Below are 27,053 nucleotides of genomic sequence, written 5' to 3'. Positions count from 1 at the left end.
ACGAAACACTCTCTCCTCGTCTTGTGAAGCAGGTTGATGAAGCAAGCGGTCGGCGTGCTTGGATTTCGACGGGAGGCCATTGCCAAGGGTTCTTGACCTCTTTCTCGTCGAACTTGCTGATGCAAGGCATCCTGTAGGGTCCATAAAAAAGTGTTTGCCTTCCATTTTTACATGCATACCAAGAGGACACACAATGTGAGGGAATCTACAGAAAAGTTTTATCCCAAAATAATAAGGAATTAATACATTATAATACTCAAGTCTCATACTGTTTATGATGATATGGCTAATCATAATCAAACAAATTAACTACTACCAAATACACTTCAAAGTCTCGTAAAAGAAAAAAAAATACAATCTCCCGTCAGCAATACATACAAACCTGCTACAACAGAAAAGTACGATCACTGGATACTCCTACTTGTACAAAAGTGGTCCTGACCTTGACACGGCGAATCTCTGCAAGGGGCTTGGCCCCTGGCCTCCTCCAGAACTCGACCCCTCTGCGAATTTTACTTTCCTGTTTGAGCTGTACTCTAATGGTCCTGAACTCCTCATATTCCGCAGCTGCTTATCACTGCGTTTTAGCCGCAGAATATCATCATATCGAGCATCGTCGTGCCTCTGGAAGGAGGGACCAGCATAAGTTGTGTCGTATGAGATTGGTGTAGAATCAGCTCGGGCCTGTGGCTTGGTGTTTGGGGATGGCGCATGGGTCAGCGATATGAAGGGTGAGTGCCTTGGCGATGGCGGCTGTAGTTCTGTTGTCGTACTCATGGAGTTTCCATAGTACTGTCGATGCACTGAGCGGAGAATAGTATAAGGGATATGAATTTCAAGAGTGCTTCTAGGGAGGTACTTGGAGAGTTCGCATAGCTGATCCAAGAATATGAGCTTCGATACAATAAATGCCCTGCAAAACATAGGAGATAGCCTGTTAGTGGGATGGAGTTACCAAACAAGCCCTATCGCTAATTATTCACACCGATGACAACGATTCAAGCTTACTTATAACATAGTCATTGCCACCAGTCCAAATGCTTTAGGGGAAAATACAGTGCAACAACTTTAGTTTTCAAAGAAAAGTTAGTTGAATAGCTTAACTTAGGTGCACATAAAGCACAAACAAATTTATGCAATGCATCAATTTTGGACATTAGAAATGTCGATCACTAATATAATAGATTGCAATACTGAATTGATAATACTTTATTTATGAAGCTGAACAAAGAAGTTTGCTTCGATGTGGAGTGATATGCAGCTTAAAAAACCGTATGTCTATAAGCAAATTTAATAGAAATATTACCTGCTACCATCACTCCATGAATCAAGTACTATCCCTGCAGAACATTTAACAAATATTTGCATAGCAGACTTTATGTTTGCCTCAATCGATGTGCGGTTCAGTGTTTCTGGATCTGACATTTCCACAGCATGACCATTAGAAAGAGACTTTTTTTGCTGTGCTGTTCTTTCAGATCTTACATATTCACTTCCTGCAATGACAGCGTTGATGCACCTGCAAAACACAAATAGCCATCTACAATGAACTGCACACAGTAGTCCCTGCTTGCATCAGGCAGATGGAACTTCTCGGTAAAATTTGTCAGGATACATATAGGAACTTAATTGTGCTACTTCTATTGTCTACAGTATTTTGTTCAGATAATCTGAAAAGAGACATTTAGTTTTCATTTTGACAAGTAACTTCGACATATATACATCACTTGTTTCAAGTAACGTCACATTGTTATGACGGTCTTTTTATCGCTTAGACAAGAAATTTTACTTTTCCATGGATATAAGTCAAAAGCACATAAGGGTCGGCGTCAGTACTTAGAAAAAATACCTTGCTAAACAATGAACATTGTTGTTGAATCCTCCAGTGTTTATGTTATAAGTTGTCATGCTCCAGATATTAGATACCATAAATGCAGCACAAAGATAGGGAAGCAAGCTCCAAGAGTTATCACTGCCGATGCCAACTTCAGTCATAATTGCACGAATCCATTCGGTATCATGATCATCATCTGCACCCACAGTATTTGCTAACCTCCTCAATTTCGTGATATCAGCCTTCTCTGGTATATCAGCAGGCAACTGCTTAGCTGTGCCATGAAACAGAGACAGAATAAGAGGTGCTTTTTCTTCGAGAACTGCTCCAGTAGCCTCAACAAGCAACTTGCGGAATGCTACAGCCTGTCCAGCCTGAATACAAAATCCAACCAGTGTTTCTATCTCCGCTATTTGCTTTATATTTGCTTCTCTTTCAATCCGATCGCCATAACTTACACTTCCAGCCACACCCTCAAGAGCTTCACGGTTTGACCGCAGAGTTGTGTCAATACACTTCAATAAAGCAGCTGTGTGCTCCTTTAGCATCCTGTCAATTCGGTCAAATCCATAGCCACCAAAAATATGAATGAGGGCTTTGAGTTCTCGCATATCCGTGTATGATTCTGCTGTGTATGCACCAATCAGGTCTGAGCTCTTGAAGCAATGACGGCTTGGAGCAAACAGTACTCTGAAGTTTGAGATATCCTTGACAAAATTCTCAAGATACCAGTTACCAACAGATTCAATGGCAGAACCAGTTTGCATTTCTGTAGGTTTTACAAATTTCTGTAAGTAAGAAACGGGCCCTGTGAAACTCTCAGCCAATAACACCTCACGGATGCCTTCAGTAATATCCATACTAATATGCTGCTCTGCCAGGTGAATGATGCCGATGTGTCTCTGTATGAGAGACTCTATCACTGATGGACGCTGAAGATAGTTATCCGTTATCAAAACAGCAAGAAGCCTTCTCCTGAAGTTGCCAAGTATACATTCTCTCATGTACTTCACAAAGATGACATACAAACTGAAGAATCAATAACCTTGGGAGTGAAGTTTAAGCAAAAACATGTAGCGACAGAAAAATAGAACAAGATGGCAATATGACAAATTATAAGGACTGGAAAATTTTCAATCAGGGATTGCGGAGCTGTTAGGTTATGGAAACAAAAACAAGCATCATGGTAAAGGAAACAACATAGGGTGGAGACCTAGCTATAATTATTATTTTTTTCAAGAAATCCAGACAAAGAGCCACTTTGTGCTCATTGATTTATTTCCCTTTTTAGTAGATAAAAAAAATGGAATAAGAAGCTTTGACGAATAAAAAGTGTCTAAATCTGAAAAAAAAAAACTCAAATATTAATTAGTTTAATTTCAATATTTGAAAAAACCATAGATTTGCATGAACAAGATGAATATCATACTAAGCTACAATCCAATTATATAGCGGATGTCAACACAACCTTTCTTATTTCAAATCACAATTAAATAACTTTTAAATCCTCTAGTAAGCACTCTTTAGAAAATTTATGAAAACCTGTTTTACCTGTTAGACGTTATTATTGTCTTTCCTTAAAAAAATGTTCTTTAGAAAATTCATGTTACATCTAAAGCTAGTAAAATCAAGGTTTAAAATCTCGATCCGTGCCGAGGTTCGATCCCGGACCGGAACGACACGGTTTCGGTATCATATCGTGTCATACCGATATAGTTTCAATATTTTTTAAATACAAATATACATGTATAGTAATATTTAATTATTAAATATGTTTTACATTTTGAGATGCTAAATTTATATTTTTAATATTTTCTCATAAGATAATGCCTATTAATTTTTTATAAAAAATATTTTTAAAAATAAGTAATTCTTAAAATTCAAAACTAAATTTAAAATTATAAAAAAAATTATAAAATTATTTGAAAATTTTAAATTATTTTTTAATGTATTTGTAAATTTTTAATTTTAAAAAAATTATTTGAAATGTTTAAGAATTATGTTTTTTTATTTTTTAGATTATTTTAAATTTATATTTATTTTAAAAATTATTTTAGAAAATATTTATTAAATTTTAAATTATTTAAAAAATTTGAAATAATTTTTAATTTATTATTATTATTATTAATAGTTTATTTTAAAAAATAGATATTTAAAAAAATAAAAAATTAACTAAATAAAAAAATCATGGTTGCGGTGACCTGCGGAGACTATCTATGCAGAGGGTTTTAGGAATATATAATATTTTATTAAAAAATTTATATATTTTTGCGATAATTTAATTAGGAATTTAAAAAATATATTTGATTATTTATTTAAATTAGAGATAATTAGATTATTTAAAAATAATTACATAACTAAAAATAAATAAATAAATAAAATTTTTATTATATATTTTGAAAATTAAAATAAATATTTAATTAATTAGATAATTTTATTAGGGTTTAATTAAGTCTCTTTAAATTATCCCTATTCATCCTGGGAATTGTTTTAATTAAAAAAAATATTCATTAAAAAAACTGACCTGACTTGTGGCCGCGCGACTCTAGGGTCACGCAACCCCATCCATAGAACCGCGAGGGTGCGCGGCCCCTTCCGTGCGGTTGCGAGGGTCGCATGGCCTCTGATGCGCCCGCACAAGTCACACGACCCCTCCTACGAGGCCACTGGCGTCGCGACGCCCCTCTAGGACGGCCACGGGTGTCGCGATGCCTTGACTGCTGCCGCTTGGACTGGTGTCGGGTTTATGCCAATTCCGGTCGACAGGCATAACGAAATTTTCTACTCATTTCGACCAGCTCGACACAAGATCTCAATCCATGAGCAAAATCTAGTTTTCTCAATGCATATTTTTAGTAAAATTCATTATGTGTGACATTAAGATCACTTGCAATGTCAAGCCTAGCGCACAAGTTTCACTTGCCAATACATGCAACCAAAAAAGATTTTCCACATTTCTCTCATTGTCGGTAAAGTATTGTTAGCCATCATGACAAAGCCAAGCCCAAGGTATTGATACATTGTAGCAAAGTTAGCATGTGGCGATCGACATGATACACACAATCATGTTATGCCATAAAATATTTGCAAGACCTGATGGCATGACTCATCACTATGTCTTTGTATTCAAATACTAGAACCTAACCTCAAATAAGGTACTGACAAATAGCTAGTACACTTAGGGATGGATCCAAGAATTAGAGTTGGGAGAGCTTGAACTTAATGAGGTGGGTTGGACTTTGGGTGTGGAAGGAATGGACTTGAATGGGCTAAGTAAAATATTTACATAGGTGATCCTGCTCCGAGATTCTAGCAAGACTCACTGGTGACTTTGCACTCGAAGAGTAATGAGCAATATGTAGGTTCCTCAAGAATTAGAGAGAAGAAAGATAATAACCTTTTCCTTTCTTACTATCCTTTTGTACATTCCTCTCTTCAACCTTTCCTCTTTCTCATTAATGAGGTGATGAGGTGATATGTATTTATTATGAAAGAGTAATGAACCAATAAGTGGTTCAATAATAAGAGCATTAATTATGAGAGAGCTTTCGCCTCCAAACTTTGAATGAAGCTAGGATTGATGAGAACATAATGAATGCATATGATTACCAATTTGACTTTTCCGCCTATTCCCCTTTCTCCCATATCTATAGTCTCATCATAAATGGATACTGAAAATAAACAGTGTTTAGGCATTTAATACAGGCCACAATAATGCACAGAGTTAATGCAGTGAGTATCCTGAGCGGTGACTCTGGATTAGCCTCCCAAGCTGATAGGATGCCCGAGTTATTACTCGGTTTCTAAAACCTAAAAAGGGTACTGGAGCGCCGAGCCGTAACTCTATGTTAGACCCATTCAGTAAGGCTTAGAAATGCTAAAAGCTTTTCTAGTGAATAAATTGCCCAAACTCAATTAGCGTGACTATTGCCTGAGTGGGATATCTTCGCTCTTTGACATTGACTTTGACTGCCACCTCACTTGGTATGTTGACTTCTTGACGCCATATGACACCTCATGTGGATCGCCACATCAATAGGTAATAATAAAAAATAAAACAATTGTACTGGGACAGCCCTAAGCAAGGTCTGTCAATGGGTACACTGATTACCAGTATATAATCAGATCATATCGTACAATAAGGAAATCGAGTCCATATATATATTTGGATAACATATTATATCATATGAAAACACGTGTGTTCGCAGATGCTGGTATCTATCATGAGTTCCTTAAGCTAATCAAGATGCCACTTTCTGAACTGATCAAACCATTCTTTTAAGCTTAATGATATTAAAATAGTAATGGCTTTTGGATATAGTTGCCAGTAGTGTGCATCATGGAGTCATTTTTGCAAATAAAGATGCCATTTGACCTCCCAGGGTAGGTAACTGCAATATTGCACCCACAAAGGGAGTTTATTCAGTGTTTTTTTTTTATGAATCCAACCCACAGGCATACAAAATAAATATGCACAAATGCATGCCACATCATCACATCAATTCAGAACGTGATAAGCGCGGCACAAGGCGGCACAAGGTGACAGCTTAGATACCATGCTTCAGAATGATTTAATTAAATGTAGCAATATATGAACCAGCAGTATGTAAAATTGGTTGAAATTGATACCTCACGCAGGACAAAAACATGATTGAGTACACATACAGGTTCCATATCATTCAAGACAGAACAAAGATTAGTCAACCTCTGCAAGGCAGCTTCCAACCTGTAATTAAGAAGTAACTCCTGAGTTATTAATTATTAAAGTATGTCCAACAAATCCAAAATGTACAATTACCTACATTTTCACAGAATTGCTGTTTTCTGGATGGCTCTCATGTCCAGGTTTTTGGATAGATAATCCTTTTGGTGATTTGAAAGAGGCAGCTGAACCTCTTAGCATGTTATTTAAATAAAATGCAGCTTGCTCAGGGATAAGCTGAAAAAGAATAATCAAAAGAATAAGAAAGAGATATGACTTGTCAAAGTTGTAGGGGGAAGTGAATACCTGTGTTTCTAATGAGCCTAATCCACCTTCTGAGTCCAGGATGTTGATAAGACCTTCCAATCCACCCATGATGGACTCAATCAGGGACTCAACATATAATATCGAATCTCTTCCTATTTTATCCACCTGCATTTACAGAAAGTAACTGAGTAAGAAAATTTACAAGAGAAATAATGATGTCATATAAAAATAAAACTATGCTTGTTGAATTGAATAAAGATAAATGGAGGAAAGCTCAGTGAATGGGGCTCATGGCAATATAAAATTCGGGACGAGCAATTTACAGTACTCACTCAGTGAACAACATCAACAAGCACTAGTCACTCAACTCCAAGCAGTAACAACATTATGGAGTTAAGGCCACCAATTAGAGTCAAACTACGTGGGCAACGGGCATAATGTTTTGGTCCAAATACCATGAATTTAGCACTGGTAAATCTAGATATATAAACCAGAAAGAATGTTAGAAAGATACAACCTAGAGGTTTGATTCTATCCATTAAGATTATGCAGAAGAGAAATATCTATATTTCATAATGTTGTTATAAGTATGATAATTATTAAATTATAAATCTACAAATTAATTGCTAACAGCTTAATCTTTTGAAGCAAGTGATCATCCAATCAAATCTAGCTCATGCCACATTAATCTCATTATCTGAATTTATTATTGTGGTTTAAAAATGATTCATTGGTTCAGTGTCTAACAAAATTGGGCATATCTCTAAGCAGTGGATGGGCATACCTCCTGCCTTTATCTCTAAAGCATAGACATGAAACAGGACAGGTGCACAACCAAAATGGATATGGCAACATTATAATCTAACAAATGTACATTGTGAATATACTGGTATAGAAAATTAGTATACAGGATTAACCAACTATGGAGCTTATAATACTACAAGAATTAAAATACAAGAAAACGTGCACTAAACGTCAATATAGAACTTAACAAGTCCAAGCTTCTCAGTTGTTACAGACTCCATATATGTAGTTAGCCTTGTACAACTCACTTGGCCAATGTATTCAGTAATTGACGTAAACAAATATAAATAGTACAAAGGTTTATATATGCATGATGTGCATTGATGTGTATTGAATCTACAACTAAATTGGTTACTTCACTTAATCAGCTTTATTCTTAATGGATTTAGCCCAAAAAGAGTCAGCTGCTTTACTATTTATCCTCAAATCAATCATAGCTTTTCTTTGAACTAACCTTCTTGAAAAAATGTAATGCTTTTTTAATAGTGGTTAAAAAATTAAGGGGTTTCTAATGATTCAACTTTTCTTTGAATAACCTTCATAACAAAAATTTAATTCTCATTGGCTGAGACGCCAATAAAAAAGGTTTCTGGTAATTTCTTCATCAATAATTATTTCAAGTTTCCATTTATGACCCATATAGTATACGAACAATTGAAAAACACTAGACACTTAATGTTAATTGACACGTCTTTAATATGTGCATAAGGACTTTTGGCATCTTTTAACTCTAAAAAGCAGCTCAAATTCAATTTCCAACTCTTCGAACACTTTCATCTTACAAGTTACAACAGAAATCAATATGACGTTCTGGAATGCAAAATCATATTTGGTTTTAACTGGATTCATTTGAATTTTTCGATGCCAGCACACCGAGGGGAAAAAAAATAGAAAAATCAATAGTACCTCATCAGGAAGTATTGCAGAGGCACATTGTGGAAAACTACTTGCAACTCCAAGCCATGCACAGCAATGCTGCGGTCTTCCTTCAGGGCCAAACATTGTATTCCTAAACACCTGTTAAATTTACTTGTGAACATAAAGGGAAAAGTCTACTGAAATGCTACCCATAAAAGAGGGTTCTACATGAAATTTGTAAAATTGATAATCATTAGGTAAGAAGTCTGCAACTTACAACTGTTAGATGTTGATGGTAGAAATACAGTTTTTTAAAGCTTCCGTATCTTAGAAGTTGACTCTCGAGTTCATCAACGCATCTAGGAATGAAAAACTTCTTAGAAACACCAAAGTGAGATGGTAATGCAATTAAGTAAAAAAAATAATGGAAGAAGAAAGTAATCAAGCTAAAAAGATAATTATCATGCACACAAATTAAATGGATTAATTTCTTGGTAGTCACTTGCCTAAAATCCCTGATTTCACCTTGATACCAAAAGTTATGATATGAAAAGCAAATAATTCAGACAAGGTAATTCTTGATAAATTCAATATCTTTTCCTCTGAAGAGAAAAATAAAATAAAATCAAAGGGCATTTTGCATACCCTTAGTCCTGATTATATTATAAGGCCATATACACATGGGGTAAATAGTAATGACTCATTATACTCATTATCAACTCGTGATTGTCCCAACTATTTGAGGTGTGCTATATAAATTTTAACCCACGACTAAGCTCTATGCAAGGCAGGTAAACAGTAACAACTAACATTGAAAGTTAGGCTTATATGCATAATCACAAAAATAATAAACACCTTGACCAGTTATACACAGTGTTTCCTTCTGATAACAACCCTTCCTTTCCGGTGGACACTGTAGCCTTCTCCAAGTGCCTAATGTTTACAGAAGATCGTGAAGATGTAACTATCATTAAGATTGATAACCAGTAGTTGCGCAATTCCTGCAAGCCAAATGTAATGAAATCAATCAATTCCTGGAAAAGATAAATCATATGACCATGAAAATCCTGTGGATACCACCAGCTAAAGAAATGCACCATGCAAAACATAAGCACATACGAAGGATCTTCAATACATACTAAAACTCAACAACGTGGGGAACTCAACCAATCTAAATCATGCAAAATCCTTTGGTTACATAATCATATCTGACGTACCAACATGCATAGCTGCACACAAAAAACAATTTTTAATAGGATATTCTATATCCATGATGGTAATTGCTCCTGCCCTTAACTAGTACAACTGCTAGTTTTAATTTTAGTAAATGACCACCAAAAAGATTGTTGTTAATAATGATACTTCATGTTGGGGAAACTAATCAGGGGAAAATCATCAAATATTGTTATTCATAATTAGATAGAACTCTCTCCTCATTTCATGTTTATCCAAATTAACATGCTTTAAGTCTCTAAATACTTATTTTCCATCTATTCAGACCTTGAAATCTCAAATTGACGGAATGGGAACCAACCTACAAAAGTTATTAAGGGCTCCTAATACCTAGACATGATCCTTGAAAATCAAAGGTTAACTCATGATAAAGCCAGATTAGGATAAACAACAACAACCAAACATTATCCCACTAGGTGGAGTCGGCTTTATTGATCCTTCTATGTCATTGGGCTCTATTCTCTATTGTATTTAATTATATTGCTAACCAAGTCTTTTTTTTTATTTCCTCTTTCTCATTTGATGTATTTTTTGATTTCCTCTTCCTTGTTTGATATGTATATTTGTTATAGTTCACATTATATAACTAGAGCATTTATTGGTTGTCTAAGTACATGTCCGTACCATCTTAAACGTGTCTTTCGAAGTTTTCCCTCAATAAATGCAGCCCAACTTTCTATTTAATGTTTTTATTTCTTATCCTATCCATTATCATATGTCTGCTCATGTGCTCGAGTCATAGAACATTCAACTCTATATAATATAACAAATCTAATCACCATTTTGTAAAACTTCCTTTAAATGTTAGAAGTACTTTACGATCACATAGAACACCCAACGCTCTTGTCCATTTCAATCATTCTACTTATAGTCTATGTAAGACATCTCTCTCAATCCCTCCATCATTTTGCAAAAAAAATTCTAAATACTTAAATCTCTAAGTTCTAGACAACATGTCTTCTATCTTAACAATTGTCATATTATGTCTAACATTACGAAATTTAAATTTCATATATTTTATTTTTACTTAAATAAGCCTAAACCTTACACTTCCAGTGTTTCCCGCTAAGATTTCAGTTTAGTCCTTCATATGTCTGATCCAACAAAACAATATCATTTGCAACAATATGCACTATGGTACCGTGTCTTGGATGTGTCAGTGAGTTCATCCATGAGTAGTGTAAAAAAATAAAACTTAAAATTGATCATTAATGTAACCCTATCTTTATGGGAAACACTTCGGTTAATCCGCCTAAAGTTTTCACTATTGTCGTTATATCCTTATACACATCCTTAATTAGTTCAATATATGTTACGCTAACACCTCTCTTTTTTAAAATTTTCTATATAATTTCTTTTGAAACTCTATCATAAGCTTTTTCTAGGTCTACGAATACCATGTGTAGATGTTGCTTTTGTTGCCCATACTTATCAATTAGTTACTTGAGAAGATGTCTAACTTGTATTGTTGACCTTCCAGGCATGAATCCTAATTGATTTTCGGTCATCGTGATCTCGTTCCTTAATCTTTTTAATAATTGCCCTTTCCCAAAGTTTCATGATATGACTCATTAGTTTAATACTCTTATAGTTTGTACAATTATATACAACTCCTTTGTTTTTACATAAGGGAACTAAAGTACTTACCCTTTATTGATTAAACATTTTTTTCTTCAATATCAAGTTAAATAACTTTGTAAGACATTCAATACCTTGTTTCCCTAGACACTTTCATACCTCTAATTCAACTACTTTTCCATTTTGCATCTTGTTCTACATTTGAAGTTTGAATTTTACGATAAAAATTTAAATTTTTACACTACATACTTAAATTACTTAAGTTAAGTTGATCACCTAAACCTTCATTAAAAAGTTGATGAAAATATCTCTTTCACCGCTATTTTATTTCCTCATCATTTACTAGTACTCTATTGCATTCATATTTAATACATCGTATTTGGATAAGATCTCTTGTATTTCTCTCTTTTACTTTAGTTATTCTATAAATCTTTTTTCCCATCTTTTATATCTAATTTTCGATATAGGTGTTTAAAAGTTTCATTTTTTTTTCTTGATTCACAGCTTTCTTAGCTTCATTCTTGGTTACTGTATATTTTTTAAATTTTTTTTCGTTCTTACGAGTATATAATGCCTTATAGTATGTTCATTATTTTTTTCCACTTTCTCTCACTTTCTCATTCCACTACCAAAATTCTTTACTATTGTGCATGTCCCTTTGACTCACCAAGTACACTCTTGACTACTATTTTCAACTTTAATATTATCTTATCTTGCATTCGAGTCGTATATTTCTCTTAATACTTTACTCTACCCTCTCCTTAAATGTGTTTTACTTCTCATCCTTTAACTTCCACCACTTAATTCTAGGAGCTGTGCACATTTTTCTTTTATTAATACTATACTTGAGGCGTATATCCAAATCTTTACACCACTTAATTCTATATACTTTATTTTTCACTCCAACATGCTCATCTAGATCTCCTCCTATTAAAACTATTTCGTTTGACTGAATGTTTTGTAATACCTCATCTAGGTCGTCCCAAAACTTAGATTTAGTGTTTTCATCTAATCCTACTTAGATGCATATATGCTAATTACATTAATAATTTTTTTCACCACTACTATCTTGAGAGCTATAATACTATCCCCCTTTCTAATTACTCCTACAACTTCATCCTTTAACGAACTATCTATAACAATACCTACTCCATTTCTTGTTTTACTCATTCCTATATACCATAACTTAAAACCCGAGTTCTCTATTACCTTTGCCTTCTCTCCTATCAATTGTCTCTTTTACATACGGAATACTAATTCTTCTCCTAATCATCGTATCTACCACCTCCATTGTTTTACTAGTGAGTGTTCCTATGTTCCATATTACAAATCTTAGGTCATTAAATTTCCTATAATATTTATTCTTATCCAACTTATGGTGTGAGAACTCTTGCATATTTAACCTTACATCTAAGTTTTCATGGAGATGTAGTAGTCCTTGTTGATACATTACAATCGGACATCTTGCATATTTAACATTACACCTGAGTTCTGGAGATGTAGCGATCCTTACCGAGACATTACAATCCAGTAACACGTTTATTCTAGAGAATAATCTAACATTAGTCCAATAGTTTAATCAATCCATTTGTTAAACATTTGTTTTAGGCTGACAACCAAATATAACCCTCACCCTTTCTCGTCCAAACTTGGGACCAGCCATCTCCAAAGGAGCATCTAGTAAGCCTCATTAATCAAAACTTGTTTGGGGTGTCAAAATCAATGAGGGAAGGGTTGTTGAGTGATTCTACCTAACAGTTCCATGTCAAAATAAGTTATCTTTGTAGATTAGGTTAGGGTGCAAGAATAAATGGGGAAGGATTGTTTGTTCTTCCCGCTGTGAGTTATTCTACCTAATAGGTTCTCCTAATGCAATTTATACTTATAACTAAATTGATTGTCAAACATAATCATCAAAAAGGAAGAAATTGTTGAGACAATAGTTCCTACCTTGTGATCAAGTTTGGCCATGGTATTTTGATGGTTTGGCAAACCTTCTTAAATAGTTTTAACTGCTAAAAAACAACAAATAGGAAGTCTGCCGGTTCCATCTAAGGGGCATACAGAGAACAGATATGATCTAAAGAGTATTCTTACTTACAGAAAGATCACATGAAATGGATGAGACATTCTCTCCTTGAGGCTTCGGTATGTTTTCGAGGCAATGAACAACTTGCTGAAAGAGGGTCTTCAATGTGGAATCTATGTCCAGAGCCACCATACCAGGAGTTCCAAGTAAAAAGCGTATTCTCCCAGCAGCAGATGACAAATATGAAAGTGCATAACCTTTTATTGCTGCAAATAAGCAGATTTATCAACTAAGACGAATGTTTTCCAAGATATCTAAATGCAAATCGTAATCTGTATAGAAGAAACTTGTTCAAGTTAACAAGTTGCAACATTGAAATCTATAACTTAGATGAGGGAGATGGTTACACTTTAAGCCATATAGCATAGGGGTGGCAATTTATGACCCAACACGAAAACACGATCTAAACCAAATACGAAAAAATCATGTTAGGGTTAGATCTTATTGGGTTTGGATCAGGTTTGGATCGAGTTCGGATCAATCTGAAATGGCCCTATTACAACCCGCGAATCCATTTATAAATATTTTCAGGTCGGATTCTGGTTGAGTTTGGGTCAAAATAAGCATATTTTTATAAAATGAGTCTTTTCGGTTTAAGTTCGGGTTAAGATGAACATGTTTTTATAAATAGGTCATTTTGGGTCGGGTCGGGTTGAATTCGGGTTGTGGGTCATTTCAAGTCGAATAATTTGACATGAAATATTAATCAAGTTAGGTTCGGATTTTGATGTTCCAACCCGTCAACCCGTTAACCCACCAATCCGAACCTGACCCGAATTGCCACCCTATTATAGCATCAACTAAAGCTAGAAGATAGGATTCATCTGAGCTTCACAATTCCAAGAACTACTGTAAAACAAACATAGCAAGACCACTAAGTTATAGTGCTCTTTGATATAACATGATAAGAAAGACAAACAACAAGATTAGAGGGAACTAAATAAGTTTGGGAAAGCAAATTTTTCAAAAGTAAAAAACGCATCTATAACTAGGATAGAGGATAAAATGCGTGTTGAAAAAAAAAACATATGTATAGGTAAGTTCAAAGGACAGAAAGATATCCTGGCTTGGAGGTGATTTAATTGAGATTCATAGCACAAAGAATGAGAAAAGAACTGGAAAAACTTTACCAAGTATAATAAATCAGATATGAAATTAACAAGCATATTAAGGAATGACCATGTAGTCACAAGCATCATAGCTTCTTCTTGTTTTTATAGTGACAAATTATTCTCAATTTCATCATTCATGCATTAAAAAAAAGGACAACCCGGTGCACGAAGCTCCCGCTATGCGAGTCCCGAGGAAGGTTCCATTATACGCAGCTTTACCCCATTTTTTACAAGAGTTGTTTCCAGACAATATTAAATGTTAACAGATAGAAGATTGACAATACAATGGATTTGGAAAAACTTATCTAATTCCAGCAAAAAAAAAAGACAAACTCAATGGTGCAAGATTAGAAGAAGAAAAATCATGTTGCTCACTACTGGACATTACAACTTGTACATCTATGGAGATACGCATGCATAGTTCAATAGACAATATAGAAGACAAAAAGAAGAAATCCAACTGCTTTATTAGCACATTTGGAAACTACCAAGTAAAAGCATTTTTACAAATGGAGAATTAAATCTAATCACTTAACATCATGTGCATTCAATCTAGTGCATAAAAATAACAAAAACTAGATGATTGCCCCTAAGGAAGAAACTGTTCCTATTTCTTGTAATAAAAACAGCTTAAAGATTGTCAATCACTAACCAGCCATATATTTGCGAATTAAATGACAGAGCTTGTCAATTCCATCAAGCAAGAAACCAATAGTTGGGTCCGCTGCATCCTGTTATCAGAAACACAAATTAGGACATCAAAGCAAGAAAATGACAATAATATGCTAGATTGACATTTGCATGAAATGAAACTGAACTATGTGAAACTTACAATCTCAATCGGTATTGCACGTGCTGCTTTGGGTTTTGGCTGAATTCCAACATGCTGAAAGTACCAAATTACCTCTGACTGGGCCAAAGCAAGAGCAGAAAAGACCATCTGTCCAGCTCATGAAATTTGTTGGATTTAATAGCGCATGGGGAAAAACCGAAGAGAAGTTCAAAGAATTTATAAACATTGATGACAAACGTAGTGTCTGAAGGAAATGAAGACATCTAAATAAATTTCTGACAAATTTACTCTCTCCAGCTAATTTATATCTCCAAATGAGCGTGTGAATATGATGCCAGTCTTAGCTCTTAGGGTTACTCCTCTTAGTTTGTTGAGCATTTTATAGTGCCTAGCTGTCATTTATAACAAGTTGATAAATATTTTAAGGCTACTCCAAAACATATTAAATACAGTTTATATGCCTCTGGCTGTCCCTATTCAAAAATATATATTTGTACATTGCCAGAAAAAAAAAATCATGTGGATGGTCCTCCCAAAAAGTCACATGAATAGAATACTTGCCATGAAAGATAAAAGAATTACGAGAAGCATTGCAGTTGCATATAGTTTTATAAATTTGACCATTAAGGATTAAATGAACAGAGATCATTTATATGGCCATAATCATCCTACATCCCTACTTATTGCTCAAAATATTAAGATCAACTAGCACTTAACAATTTACACTACACTAGATCAATTTTTTATAATCACGACAAGTGGACAAAGATCAGCTGAATAAAGAAAAAAGCTACTAGTGTGTCATAGACCTTAGCATGTGGGCACAATTACCTGAATGTTAGGTGCTAATAAACTTGGTTGGTCAGTGAAAAAAAGGACCATTCTTCCAATTTCTTGTTTCAGGAAGGTTCTTCTTTCACGATGTATGGCATCACATGTTGTGTATGCCTGTTCATGCACCTCACTAGAAAAATTAACCACAAATGTCACACAATGTTACCAAGATCATAAATTTAAAAATTGAAGTATTTATAGAAATGAAGATGGCATCATAGTATTTTCTCCTCTATTTGGCAACAGTTGTTGCATGTTTCATAGGAACAATGTGACACCCAAATTTAGTCACACATGGAGTATCATTCCAATCATATAGGGGGGTGCATTTAAATGCTAGAAGAAGACAATATTATGATCCTGAATGTAATTTCAAATTCCAATCATATGAAGAATTTAAATGCTAGAAAATAACAAAATATTTACATGCTAAGATCCTTTAGAAAAGTACAAGAATATAAGTTAAAATGCTAGGATATATGAATGCAATTTACCTAAAGTACAAACCTTATCATCTTCTCAACTTGTTTTGCAACATTATATTCCAGATCTGCCTCTTTTTGTTTCGCTCGTCCAGATTTAGCTAACTTTTTGGATTCCAAAATGCTTGGAAGAACATAAAGCTGATAATCTTCATGTAATAGCTCATACTGTATGAAAAATGTTAAAATCTGCTTAGAAATTTTAACCAAAATACACCATAGTACCACACATACCTACCTCATCTCTAAACAAAGTGAGAACCAAGTGTTCCTTCAATACTACCTGAAACAAAAATGATGGTATTTGTTAAGAAAGGGGACGAGAACATTTATTTTGAAATTGTTTGAACTTGGATGCACTGATAAAAAACTATAATGATAATAATTAAAGAAAACATAACTTTCTCATTAAGGCATGTAAGGTATATCAAAGTTCAACTTAAACAAGAAAGAATATTCAGAATAAGAAAAGAATTGGACTAAATCCTAAACCCTAAACCCTATTCAGAATAAAAAAAGATTATGCTACACTCATATTGCCTCATATTAGAACTTTCATGGAGAGGAATATTCAGAATAAGAAAAGAATTAATACCATATGAGAAGCAAATAAGCTACAATGGATGCACATAAGAGATGTCATGTGCAAGAATTTTTTTTGTTTAACAAAGATAGATGGTGTTTGTGAATAATTAATTTTGCAAAAACACTATCTTAGCACAAGTTCACTGGAAAATGCATCAAATTAAGAAGTTATATGCTGAAAATTAGAATATTTAAGAGTTCAATATCAAAACTAAAACAGACACTAGTTGTGTAAGTAGGCATCGGATATCTGTTCTATTTCAGATCAAATGAAAGAGCATAGGGGTGTACCATAGCAATGTCGATGCTAGTAGCTCGAAGTAGTTCATCAGGACATACTAGATAGCCAAATAGAACCCATTCTCTGTAGGATGTAACATTTGCCAAGTCTTGGGCCCTCTGAAATACAAATTAGTTAAAAATTCATCTCAAAGACAAAGAAGAAACATAAGTAACATTCCTAACGTGTAAATTTTATCCTAGAGAAATACACCTACCATTGGGTGAGCAGAATTGGTAAGTATGTCGGGATAACGAGGATGAAAGGGACTTAGAAATCCCTCATTTCTCATTTTTCTGGTATCAGTAGAAAGAAAAATAATGGGGCCTACAGCCTCAAGAACCTGCAAATACAAATGATAAGAAATTGAGGTTCAAATATGTTCTAAAGAAAAGCTGACCCATTTAGGAAGGAAACAATATATTAGAATACCAACAGAATTTATCATCCAATATCATTCATGATGTATTCTTATGAGCCACCAACCTACCCAAGATGTTAGCGACTTGGGAGAAACACCCTTCTCATAAGGGCCTCAGACTTCCCCAAGCTGACAATCCCACCACCAATTATATTCATGAAAGGTTCCCATCACACTTCCCCCCTTCTCTCAGATCCAACTTGCTCTAGAGCTAGGTTTGCCCTACAGCCCTAGTCCTATAGGCCAAAATTTCAAAATACTGAGATGATAGCTAGCTGGAATGGTAAGGTTTTAGTGCCCACTAACCCACCATATGTTGCTACAAGATAGTGCTGGTTGGCACAAATTACAAGGAATTGGAAGAAGAGAGAAAAAAGAAGAGGAAGAGTGAAAAACAAAAAAGGATCCAGAGCTGCTTCTTCACATCCCAGCCTAGGCTTTCACCAGTTCATCGTCGTTTTGCATCATCTGCCTCTAGTTCATATCAGCTCTCTGGTGTTTGCCTCTCCAGCAAATCTTTTAACCATCAGAGATTCATTGTGGTGCTTGTGGTGAGGTGCTAACGGGTATCAGTGCTGGTATCTCCATAGAACAATTGGGCAAGACAAAGTATTTAAAACCATTCTTAGGCCTATGATTATGAAAGTCAGCTTTGACATCAAAATGTAATGGTTGGATAGAATGGAGGCACTCCCTTCACGTAAGGGCCTGAAGAATTCTTGAACCTGACCATTTTGAGTAAGAAATCACCATTTGACTCTCCAACTCCGACATTTGAAACATAGGAAGCTATGAAACCTAACTGCATCAACCAGGTTGCCAGGACTCTGATGCTAGCCAGGACCAAGTCATTTATGGAACTATAACTGACAACAGAATGAAGATAAATATCCCGTCCATTTTACTAGAACTGTATTGTATTAAAATGATTCATACCCATCTTCTCTGATCTGATGGAAAAGATTGCCACAAAACAAGAAATGATGTGATACATAAATCTGAACTATGCGCATGGAAAAAGTACACGTTTTTGTTTCCTAGTATCATATAAATACTAAAAATATTAGTTTTCAACTTTTCATGTCTTAGAATGGCCATTATGAACACTCACTTTTCTTTTAGCTAAAAGTATGTAACCTACAGGTGTAGCTTCTTCCTGAAGGATAAAAGTATTGGACTATAACAATAAAAAAGATATCATTATGTCCATCAGAGTGCATTGAAACAGCATATGAGGTGATGCATACATGAGATGACTCACAGCAATCGAGGCAAGTATTATCACACAATTGAACCATAGTAAGGAGCTTGTTGCATAAATATGTAAGTGAAAGAATAGGTTATAAATTGACCATAAAGAAGGGCTTATTTTTTAATGAGTCCTTTTATATTAAAAGGTGAATTAGAGAATGATAATTGATTGATTGACAAAACAGCATAAACTACTGATTTTTTTGTATTCAGTTATATTGTAGCAATTGACCAAAACTGAGATATCATCTATTTCTTCCCTTACTAATGTACGGATGATACAATGTCATATCTTATACAATGATGAACTTTACTAATAAAAAATTATCAGTGTAAGAAGGCATCAATATTCTACTGCAAGAGTATACAAGTACTCTATTATAAAGCAGGAATGGTAATAGGAACAGGCCAACAACATCGACCTCTCCAATACGAGGGCTAACAAAATTTAGATCTTCTTGCAGTCCTTTCACCGGTGGATCATAAGAATCTACAAACTGAACCAATCTGTCAAATGGAGAAAGCGATCATTAGATGATCAACCAAGCATCGAAAGTATTTTCTTGCAAATTCAGAAGATGATAAAGAAGAAACAACCATATATACTAGTGCTGTTGAAAAGCTCAAAGACAAGCTAAAAGTTGCCAAAGACAATAAAAGGTCCATACAGTGCACAAGTCCTCAGCCAATGAGAGGTCTGTGGAGGTTGAACAATACATTGCATAGTGAATTTTTCTACCATCATTGGCATATTTTTCTTCCAAACCAACAACCAACTTTTTCTCCATGTCAGCACTAAATGGAATAAGTTAGTATTCATTACACTTTGGGGCTATGAGGAAATTATTGTGTTATACATGTGGTTGATTTTCAAATAGTGTTCAAAAGGATAAAAGAATGGATCGTTTTGATTTGCATTGGAAGGAGGGGAGGGAGAGAACATAGATTTTTTGATGGGAGAAGCCTTCAGTGAAGGAGAGGGTACTTGCAGCAGATGAACAGAGGGGGAGCACTCAGTAGATAGGGATGGGCACAGTTCAGTTTATCAGTTTAATAAGGAAAAGCAAAACCAATCCAAAATACTTTCAGGTTTTAAAATTCAAACCAAAACCATTTTGGTTTGGTTCAGATTGAAATTGTTGATTAAAAATAAACATAAATAAATCAAAAGCATATTAAAGACTAGTTTCCAGACACTAATTCTATTGAGATTAATAATAAAAATAATCATAAGTTAAGGCTTATGTTGATTAGGGAACACAAAAAGTAAATATCAAAAAGAAACCATAAAAACAACATATTAGTTTATCTATATATATACGCAAATACATATATATTATAAAAACCTTAAAAATTCAATTCTCTTTTAATGGTTCGCACAAGTTCAAGCCAAAACCAAAATAATAAGCTGAACTTTTCCTCGTTCAAAATGATAGGTCAAAACCAAAATGTTGCAACCTATCATTTTTCTCATCCACGCTTCAGATGCTGTAATGATAAGCGATATATATAACCAGGTAGTTTTAGGAAGAGAAACTTTTGTTTATCCAAATGGTTCATTGTTAATGTACTAGGAAGTAGGAACTACTAAATAACATCGAGATAAAAGAGTTATGCAACATTGATTTTTCTAAAGCACTTGTAATAATTGGTAGATCCTTGAATAGGAGAAAATCCAAAATGTAGTTTTTTCAACTGATCATCTTCCTTTATGAAATTTCAAGCCTCTTACCTATGGTAGAAGTCACAATCGCGGCCACCTTTTAACATGGCATATAATAAGTTGTAAACCTGGAGCATCATTTTTCTAGGTATCTGAAAGACGAGTGTTTTTAAATAAGAAACAAAAACAAAAATTGCTGAAAAAAACAAGCATTTTATGGAAGTGAAAAATATAGATACTAAAACAAAAACACAAAACTATAAATGGAACTATTGAAGAGGTACCTTGTCGGATAAAAGATTTACTCTTACGAATGCACAGAAGAGATCCATAAATACATGCAAAATAAGAGAATTTTGATGGGGCTGCCATAATGAAACCAGCAACATAAGGTAAAATAATCTTAGACACCAATAGAATGTAACCAATGAAGGGTAAACAAAATCCATACCAGTAATGTGATGACTGTACTGCTCAGATCTAAAATAACACGAAGAGCTTGTTCACGAAATGCCATTAAGTCAAGCAGTAGCTAATAAGAATAAAAATATAATAGGGTGTTAACTCCAACAAGCAACATGTTCCAAAAATATGAATACTATCCACATGTCTGATAAGCCCATACCATAACACTTTATCCAATTTAATCAAACCTTCTATGTTATATTCACCAATGATCTTTCACGAACAAATTCAGTTAGATAGATAAAAAGAAATTCAACACTAAAAAACAAATGTAAACTCAAGTAACAAGGATCAAAAGAAAACTGCCAATATATTTTTGAATTGACAGGAGAGTTTTTACACATAAAGTCATTCAATTAATCATAAGATTGTAGTCAACCCACCTTTATAGATCTAAGTATGGAAGAATTAGGAAATAACATGAAACAAATATATAACAAAGAGAAAATACTAAGAGGGTTGTGTGGGGTAAATGGAAAAGATAAAATTAAAAATAATAGCATGTTAGAGTGAATAGGTGTAGCCCTGAGCAATAAGGAAAAAAAAAGATGGGTCAAAATGTTGCATATATGAATAGAGACGACAAACGGAAATCTACATGTATACAAGTTAAATCAATTTAGAGTTAAAGTTGTAAGGGGTAAAATAAGACAAAAAGAAACCACAAGTTAACGTGGTTAAAAGTAACTTAAAATATCTTAATAAAAATATTGATGTAGTCTTGCTCAGAATTCAATGGAGAGACCATCATCATCAAATAGGGTTTGTCCCAACTATTTGAGGCAGACTATATAGATCTTATAACTTCCATTGAGCCCTATGCAAGGCCATATATAACTAGTTATATCCCCCCAAAAAAAAAATAATAGTTTTTTCAATTAATCAAGATAATTTACAAAAAATGCCGAATGCATTTTGCAAATCAGAAAGTTTCTTAAGCATACATTAACCAAAAAGATAAATACTATGGGAGCAACTTTCCAGTCAAGGAATGGGTAGAATGTAGAAGCCAGAAGAGTTACCATGACCCAAGGTTCTAGTTTCTGCAAATAATCTTCTGCATTTTCACTCAAAGCATCCAAAGCAAGTTTATCAACCTGTGAGATATACTAGACATGTAAACCAAAAACCAAGCTAAGCATGGTTACAAATGACATCAGAAAAGGATATCTTACTCGATCCAATTGTAATTTGTTAGGATGTTCAGGAAACTTCTTTGACAAAAGTATGCATACTCTGGGAAAGTTTGGAATTATTCCAGCTTTCCAAAAAACATCTGAAAACACATGTGCCCCCAGATCTGGTCTGTCCAAGACCCGATTTAACCTGTACATTTTCGCTAACAAACCTTCTGCAACTTTTGAAAGTTGAACCACCCATTCTATATTCATTGCCTTGTGGCCAGTTCCGGAGTTTGGTGGTGCCTCAGAACTTGAATTTTTCCAGCTCATAGATGTTGAAGGAGAAGATTCATCAGGACTTATGTACTCAGACCATCTAGACATGTCCCACTCCCTATTCTTAAAGGACCGTGGAGATGCATCATGAGTAGAAAAATGTGTTCTCGCCTTTGCCATAACTTCAGTTCTAGAAACAAATAAGTGATAACACATAGAACGCAAGTCATTGCTAAACTACAAAGCACCCATATTTTTGTATCATCTTAAAGCCTTAAAATGCAAAAATTTATCATTAGATATGCAAAAATAATGAAAATATAAGTGAACAATTTATCTTAAATCAACAACAATAGTACAATTACCCAGGATGCATTTCTGTATTTACAGACATCTGATGGTTGATAGGGTAAATGAATAATTTCTCTATTGAAAAGCATTGAAATCTCAGTCACTATAGCCAGCTAATCTTCCATTCATGAGAATAAATATCATTAAATAAAATATATTATTGGACGAAAATGCACATTATATTTCTTCATATCTATTTTAAGTTGCTCTATTGGTCTTTCCCTTTGATAGCCTAGGTCGGATGATAGGATAATTTTGAGGCAAATCGTTGACAAAAAAATCATCTCAATCCAGGGGTGGACTTGGACAAGAGAATAAAAGGATAAGGGTAGTCGATGCCAACTGATGTCTGGCCCTGCCTGTAAACCTGATCCATCTACTGCTAGTGGATTGCTTACACTTCACTATAACACAGACGGTTGATCACCATACTAAAATTTCCTTTTGGTTCACAGTTTCACACCCAAAACTCCCTCAAGCATTAAGACCCTTTTTTGCTCTAGAAATTGGCATTATCCAGAAAACCAAAACAATTGCTAGTGCAGCCAAACTTCAAAGTTTCGAAAGTACTTGGGACCTAAGGATCTATAAGTTTTTTTTTACCTTTTTTTTCTTTTTTTACAGAAAATGAGGAGTTAATCTGACAGGTAGGTCTTCAAGAAATTTCTATCGTAGCAAATGTAAAAAATAGTGAGATTCGGGGGGAAAAAAACTATCGTATCTCTCAAAGCTATAAAACTCAGTTTATACAAACTTTGCATACAGCAAAATAAGAAGGAAATTGGTGTGAACTTACTATGACAGGAACAAGATAATTATAGGTAGAAAACACAAAAATAGGTACAGAATTATCTCTATTTTTGTGATAATTTTATAATAGTCAATAGTTCACTCTTAAACTGAAAGGTGTCAAAGATATTATTATGTTTGCATTGAACAAAATAACAGCAATCTGAGGTTGAGATGTTTACCATTTACGGAAACTAAACTAGATGGCACACCTTGCCCATGGACAAACACAGAAAGCAATGCAAACAAATGGAGGCAATGCACGATTCTCGAGTGGATCTTGCACAATGTCGAGTAGCTGGTGCAGCATGCCTACATCAAGAGGCTTTCACACAGGAATCAAGGAGCTGCAGCTGGACCAGTAGTGGAAATGGGCCATGATGCATAAATGAATGTCATTCACTTATGGCTGCAAAAGAGATGAATGGGACAACATAAAGGTGAGCAAGGGAGATCAGCAACTTCGAAGGAGTTGTTGATGACATCCAATGAAGCTAAGAGAGGAGTGGATGGCTCTCTCAGAGAAGTTGGAGGCAGCGGCCAAAAAGGAGCATTGGGTGGTGGTTGATGAAAATGGAGACAAAATTGGGAGATTGGTGTTTCCTCTTATTGCTACGAAGCTAGATTGCTAAAAGGGAGGGGGAGATCAAGTGTAGGGTTGTAAACGAGCCGAGCCGAGCCGAGCTGAGCTTTGGGGTGTTCAAACTTGTTTGATAAGATAACCGAGCCAAGCCAAGTTTAAAATGAACCAAGCTTTTGAAATGATTGTTCAAGCTTAGCTTGGTTTATTTTTTACGAGCTTGAGCTTTTTTGAAGCTGAGCTTGAGCTTGGTTCGTTTAGATATTATCGAGCTCTCAATTCAAGCTTGGCTTGAGCTTGGTTCAAGCTTGGTTAGTTTAGATGTTATCGATCTCTCAATTCAAGCTTGTTTGATTGATTATTGAGTTTGATCATTTAAACTTATTTATTTATTTTTATTTATTTTATTATTTATTTAGCATATTGAAAAGAGTTTTATTAATGAATATGGTTCGCAAACATTGGTCACTAACATTGTTCATGAATGTTAACGAGCTGATGTTCAATCTTGTTTGTTTAGTTTAATGAGCTGTTCAAACTTATATTGAACGAACATAAACAAGCTCTTACCAAGAAGAACACCAAGCTTGTTTGCGAATGCTTGGTTCATTTACATCCCTAATCAAGTGGCTTAAGATTGGCAAAATGAGGTTGGTGGTGAACAAAAGGAATAGGTCAGCGGAGAGGACGCCGTTGAGGATTTCCGCATATTCAATCTCAGGAAGAGATCAGCCAGAACAAAAGTCTGCCGGAGCAGAATGGCCGCACATAAGAGATTTCTGCAGTTGGAAAGCATCGTTAGAAGATGATGGAAAGGCTGAGAGGAGGATGAGGAAATACATAGCCTAAGAGGTATCGAAGGTAGAATTGAAGGCTAAACTCACAAAAAGGCGTCGACAATGAGGAACTTGACAGAGGCTCTGTTGGACAAATTTCAAATAAATTAATTAAATCAATTAATTTTGTAACTGTCATGCTTTAGTGGAAATTAAATCAGTACAATAACTCCTGTTAGTGCTCCTTAATGCTGATGATATTTTTGGGTGGATAATTTTTTAAAATGTTCACTCTCCATGAGTTCGATGTGGCTCTAGGCAACATTGGAGGTTGAGAGAAAAAAGTAGAACGAGATTGTAGCTTCATGACAAAGTGGTAAGTGTGAAGTAAGAGTTTATCTATATACTTACCCTATACATATATCATCAAAAAGGATATTATACGCAACATGTTTAATTACAAGTTTAGTCATTTTACAATCCCTTATAAGAAGTCTGTGTCACCCTCCTCACGATCCTATCCACGGAAAGGAGTCCTAGTCGTACCCACTAAACTGATACATATAGGTAGAAAACACTATTTAGTCGAGCAATTACAAATATTTTGTTGGTACCTGCATGAGTGATTGCTCCAATAGGTCTTGGAAAAAATTTCCAATGGGTGTAAAATGTCTCATTGGGTGCCCATGCAAAGGGCCGCTGCGCTAGGGAAAATGTCCCTCCTAATTTACCCCTTCTAGAGAGTGTGAAGCAGCCCTGGAGGAGCTGCTAAGGTGACAGTTTCACCTTTTGCTCCAACTGCAACTACACATTTCTGAATTTTTATTTTATCTAGCAACTATTTTCTTCATATAAGTTTATATAGATGTTGCAGGTCATACGAAACAGATGATTGATCCAAAATAGGATATTGTTTTTTAACTCAGCCTCATTTAGAATTAATCAAATATATTTCATCCCATGATTCTTATAATATTTGGCATAGGTTAAAAGGAACATAATTTGGAACTAATGTTTCAACGGCTCTTGAGAGGTGGGAAGGACTCGATACCCAAAAAATGGCCCAATTTATACAGACATTGCATACAACAAATAAGAAGGAAACAAATGTGATAGTTTCACATTTTGCTCCAACTACAACTACACTACACGATTCTAAATTCTTATTTTATCTAGCAACTATTTTCTTCATATAAGTCTATATAGATGTTGCAGGTTATACGAAATAGGATATTGTTTTCTAACTCAGCCTCATTCATAATTAAACAAATATATTTCATCCCATGATACTTATAATATTTGGCCTAGGTTAAAATGAAGATAATTTGGAACTAATGTTTCAACGGCTCTTGAGAGGTGGGAAGGACTCAGATACCCAAAAAATGGCCCAATTTATACAGACATTGCATATAACAAAATACGAAGGAAACAAACGTGCACATAATAGGACGGCAGCAATACAATTACTGGTATATATATATATATATATATATAGCATTGTTCACACAGTTCATCGCAGTATGAAATAAAAGGTTCGTGCAGTTAGATCATTGGCCTAATATTGAACAAATTGAACTGACAAAAAAGGCGAAACGGAAGAATCAGAGACTCGATGGGAAGAGGCAATTGGGAGGTACCTCAGTGAAGTAGACGGAGGCGGCGAGAGGCGGAGATCTGCAGATCCGAGGCGTCTGGAGTGAGCTGAGCATCCGCTAGGGCTTCGTTCGAGGGGCAAAGGGAAGGAGGTGGAGAGAAGCGAGGTGACGGTGGAGAAGGTGAGGGATCGGATCGAGATCTGAGAAGCGGGGAGGGGAGGAGAAGGGGGCGGTGGAGTCGGCACAACACCAGTCACCAGCTGCCTGCTGCTGCGGTGGTAGTGCGGGGTTTGTTGGTGCTTCCCAGAGTAGAA

At 34.9% G+C, this 27,053-nt stretch overlaps 1 protein-coding gene across 1 annotated transcript; it reads right to left on the bottom strand.

The window, feature by feature from the left end:
- Positions 1-216: 216 nt before the first annotated feature.
- Positions 217-27,053, bottom strand: LOC121976347 (probable protein NAP1). Its single transcript, XM_042528476.1, has 24 exons — positions 26,782-27,053; positions 22,427-22,838; positions 22,274-22,348; positions 21,238-21,318; positions 21,071-21,151; positions 20,856-20,938; positions 19,546-19,630; positions 17,669-17,794; positions 17,463-17,570; positions 16,825-16,869; positions 16,612-16,754; positions 16,102-16,234; positions 15,310-15,417; positions 15,130-15,208; positions 13,378-13,571; positions 9,321-9,466; positions 8,743-8,824; positions 8,514-8,624; positions 6,843-6,968; positions 6,637-6,773; positions 6,464-6,560; positions 1,850-2,841; positions 1,307-1,519; positions 217-913 (listed from the first exon to the last, which is right to left on the bottom strand). The coding sequence occupies exons 2-24, from the start codon at positions 22,826-22,828 to the stop codon at positions 418-420; spliced, it is 4,143 nt and encodes a 1,380-aa protein (XP_042384410.1). The 5' UTR covers positions 22,829-22,838; positions 26,782-27,053; the 3' UTR covers positions 217-417.

This window comes from Zingiber officinale, chromosome 4B, assembly GCF_018446385.1.
Source record: "Zingiber officinale cultivar Zhangliang chromosome 4B, Zo_v1.1, whole genome shotgun sequence".
Classification (NCBI taxonomy): domain Eukaryota; kingdom Viridiplantae; phylum Streptophyta; class Magnoliopsida; order Zingiberales; family Zingiberaceae; genus Zingiber; species Zingiber officinale.
Note: the sequence above shows the minus strand (reverse complement) of the source record. Positions and strands in the feature narration are given on the sequence as shown.

Bases quoted from the DNA above. Each gene is read 5' to 3' on its own strand.
- LOC121976347 (XM_042528476.1), bottom strand. From the start codon at position 22,828: ATGGCAAAGGCGAGAACACATTTTTCTACTCATGATGCATCTCCACGG. The intron at 16,870-17,462 runs GTACACCCCTAT...TTTTTGTTTCAG, and splicing joins CTAGCATCGACATTGCTATG to GTAGTATTGAAGGAACACTT. The intron at 15,418-16,101 runs GTAATTGTGCCC...TGAGCTGGACAG, and splicing joins TATTAGCACCTAACATTCAG to ATGGTCTTTTCTGCTCTTGC.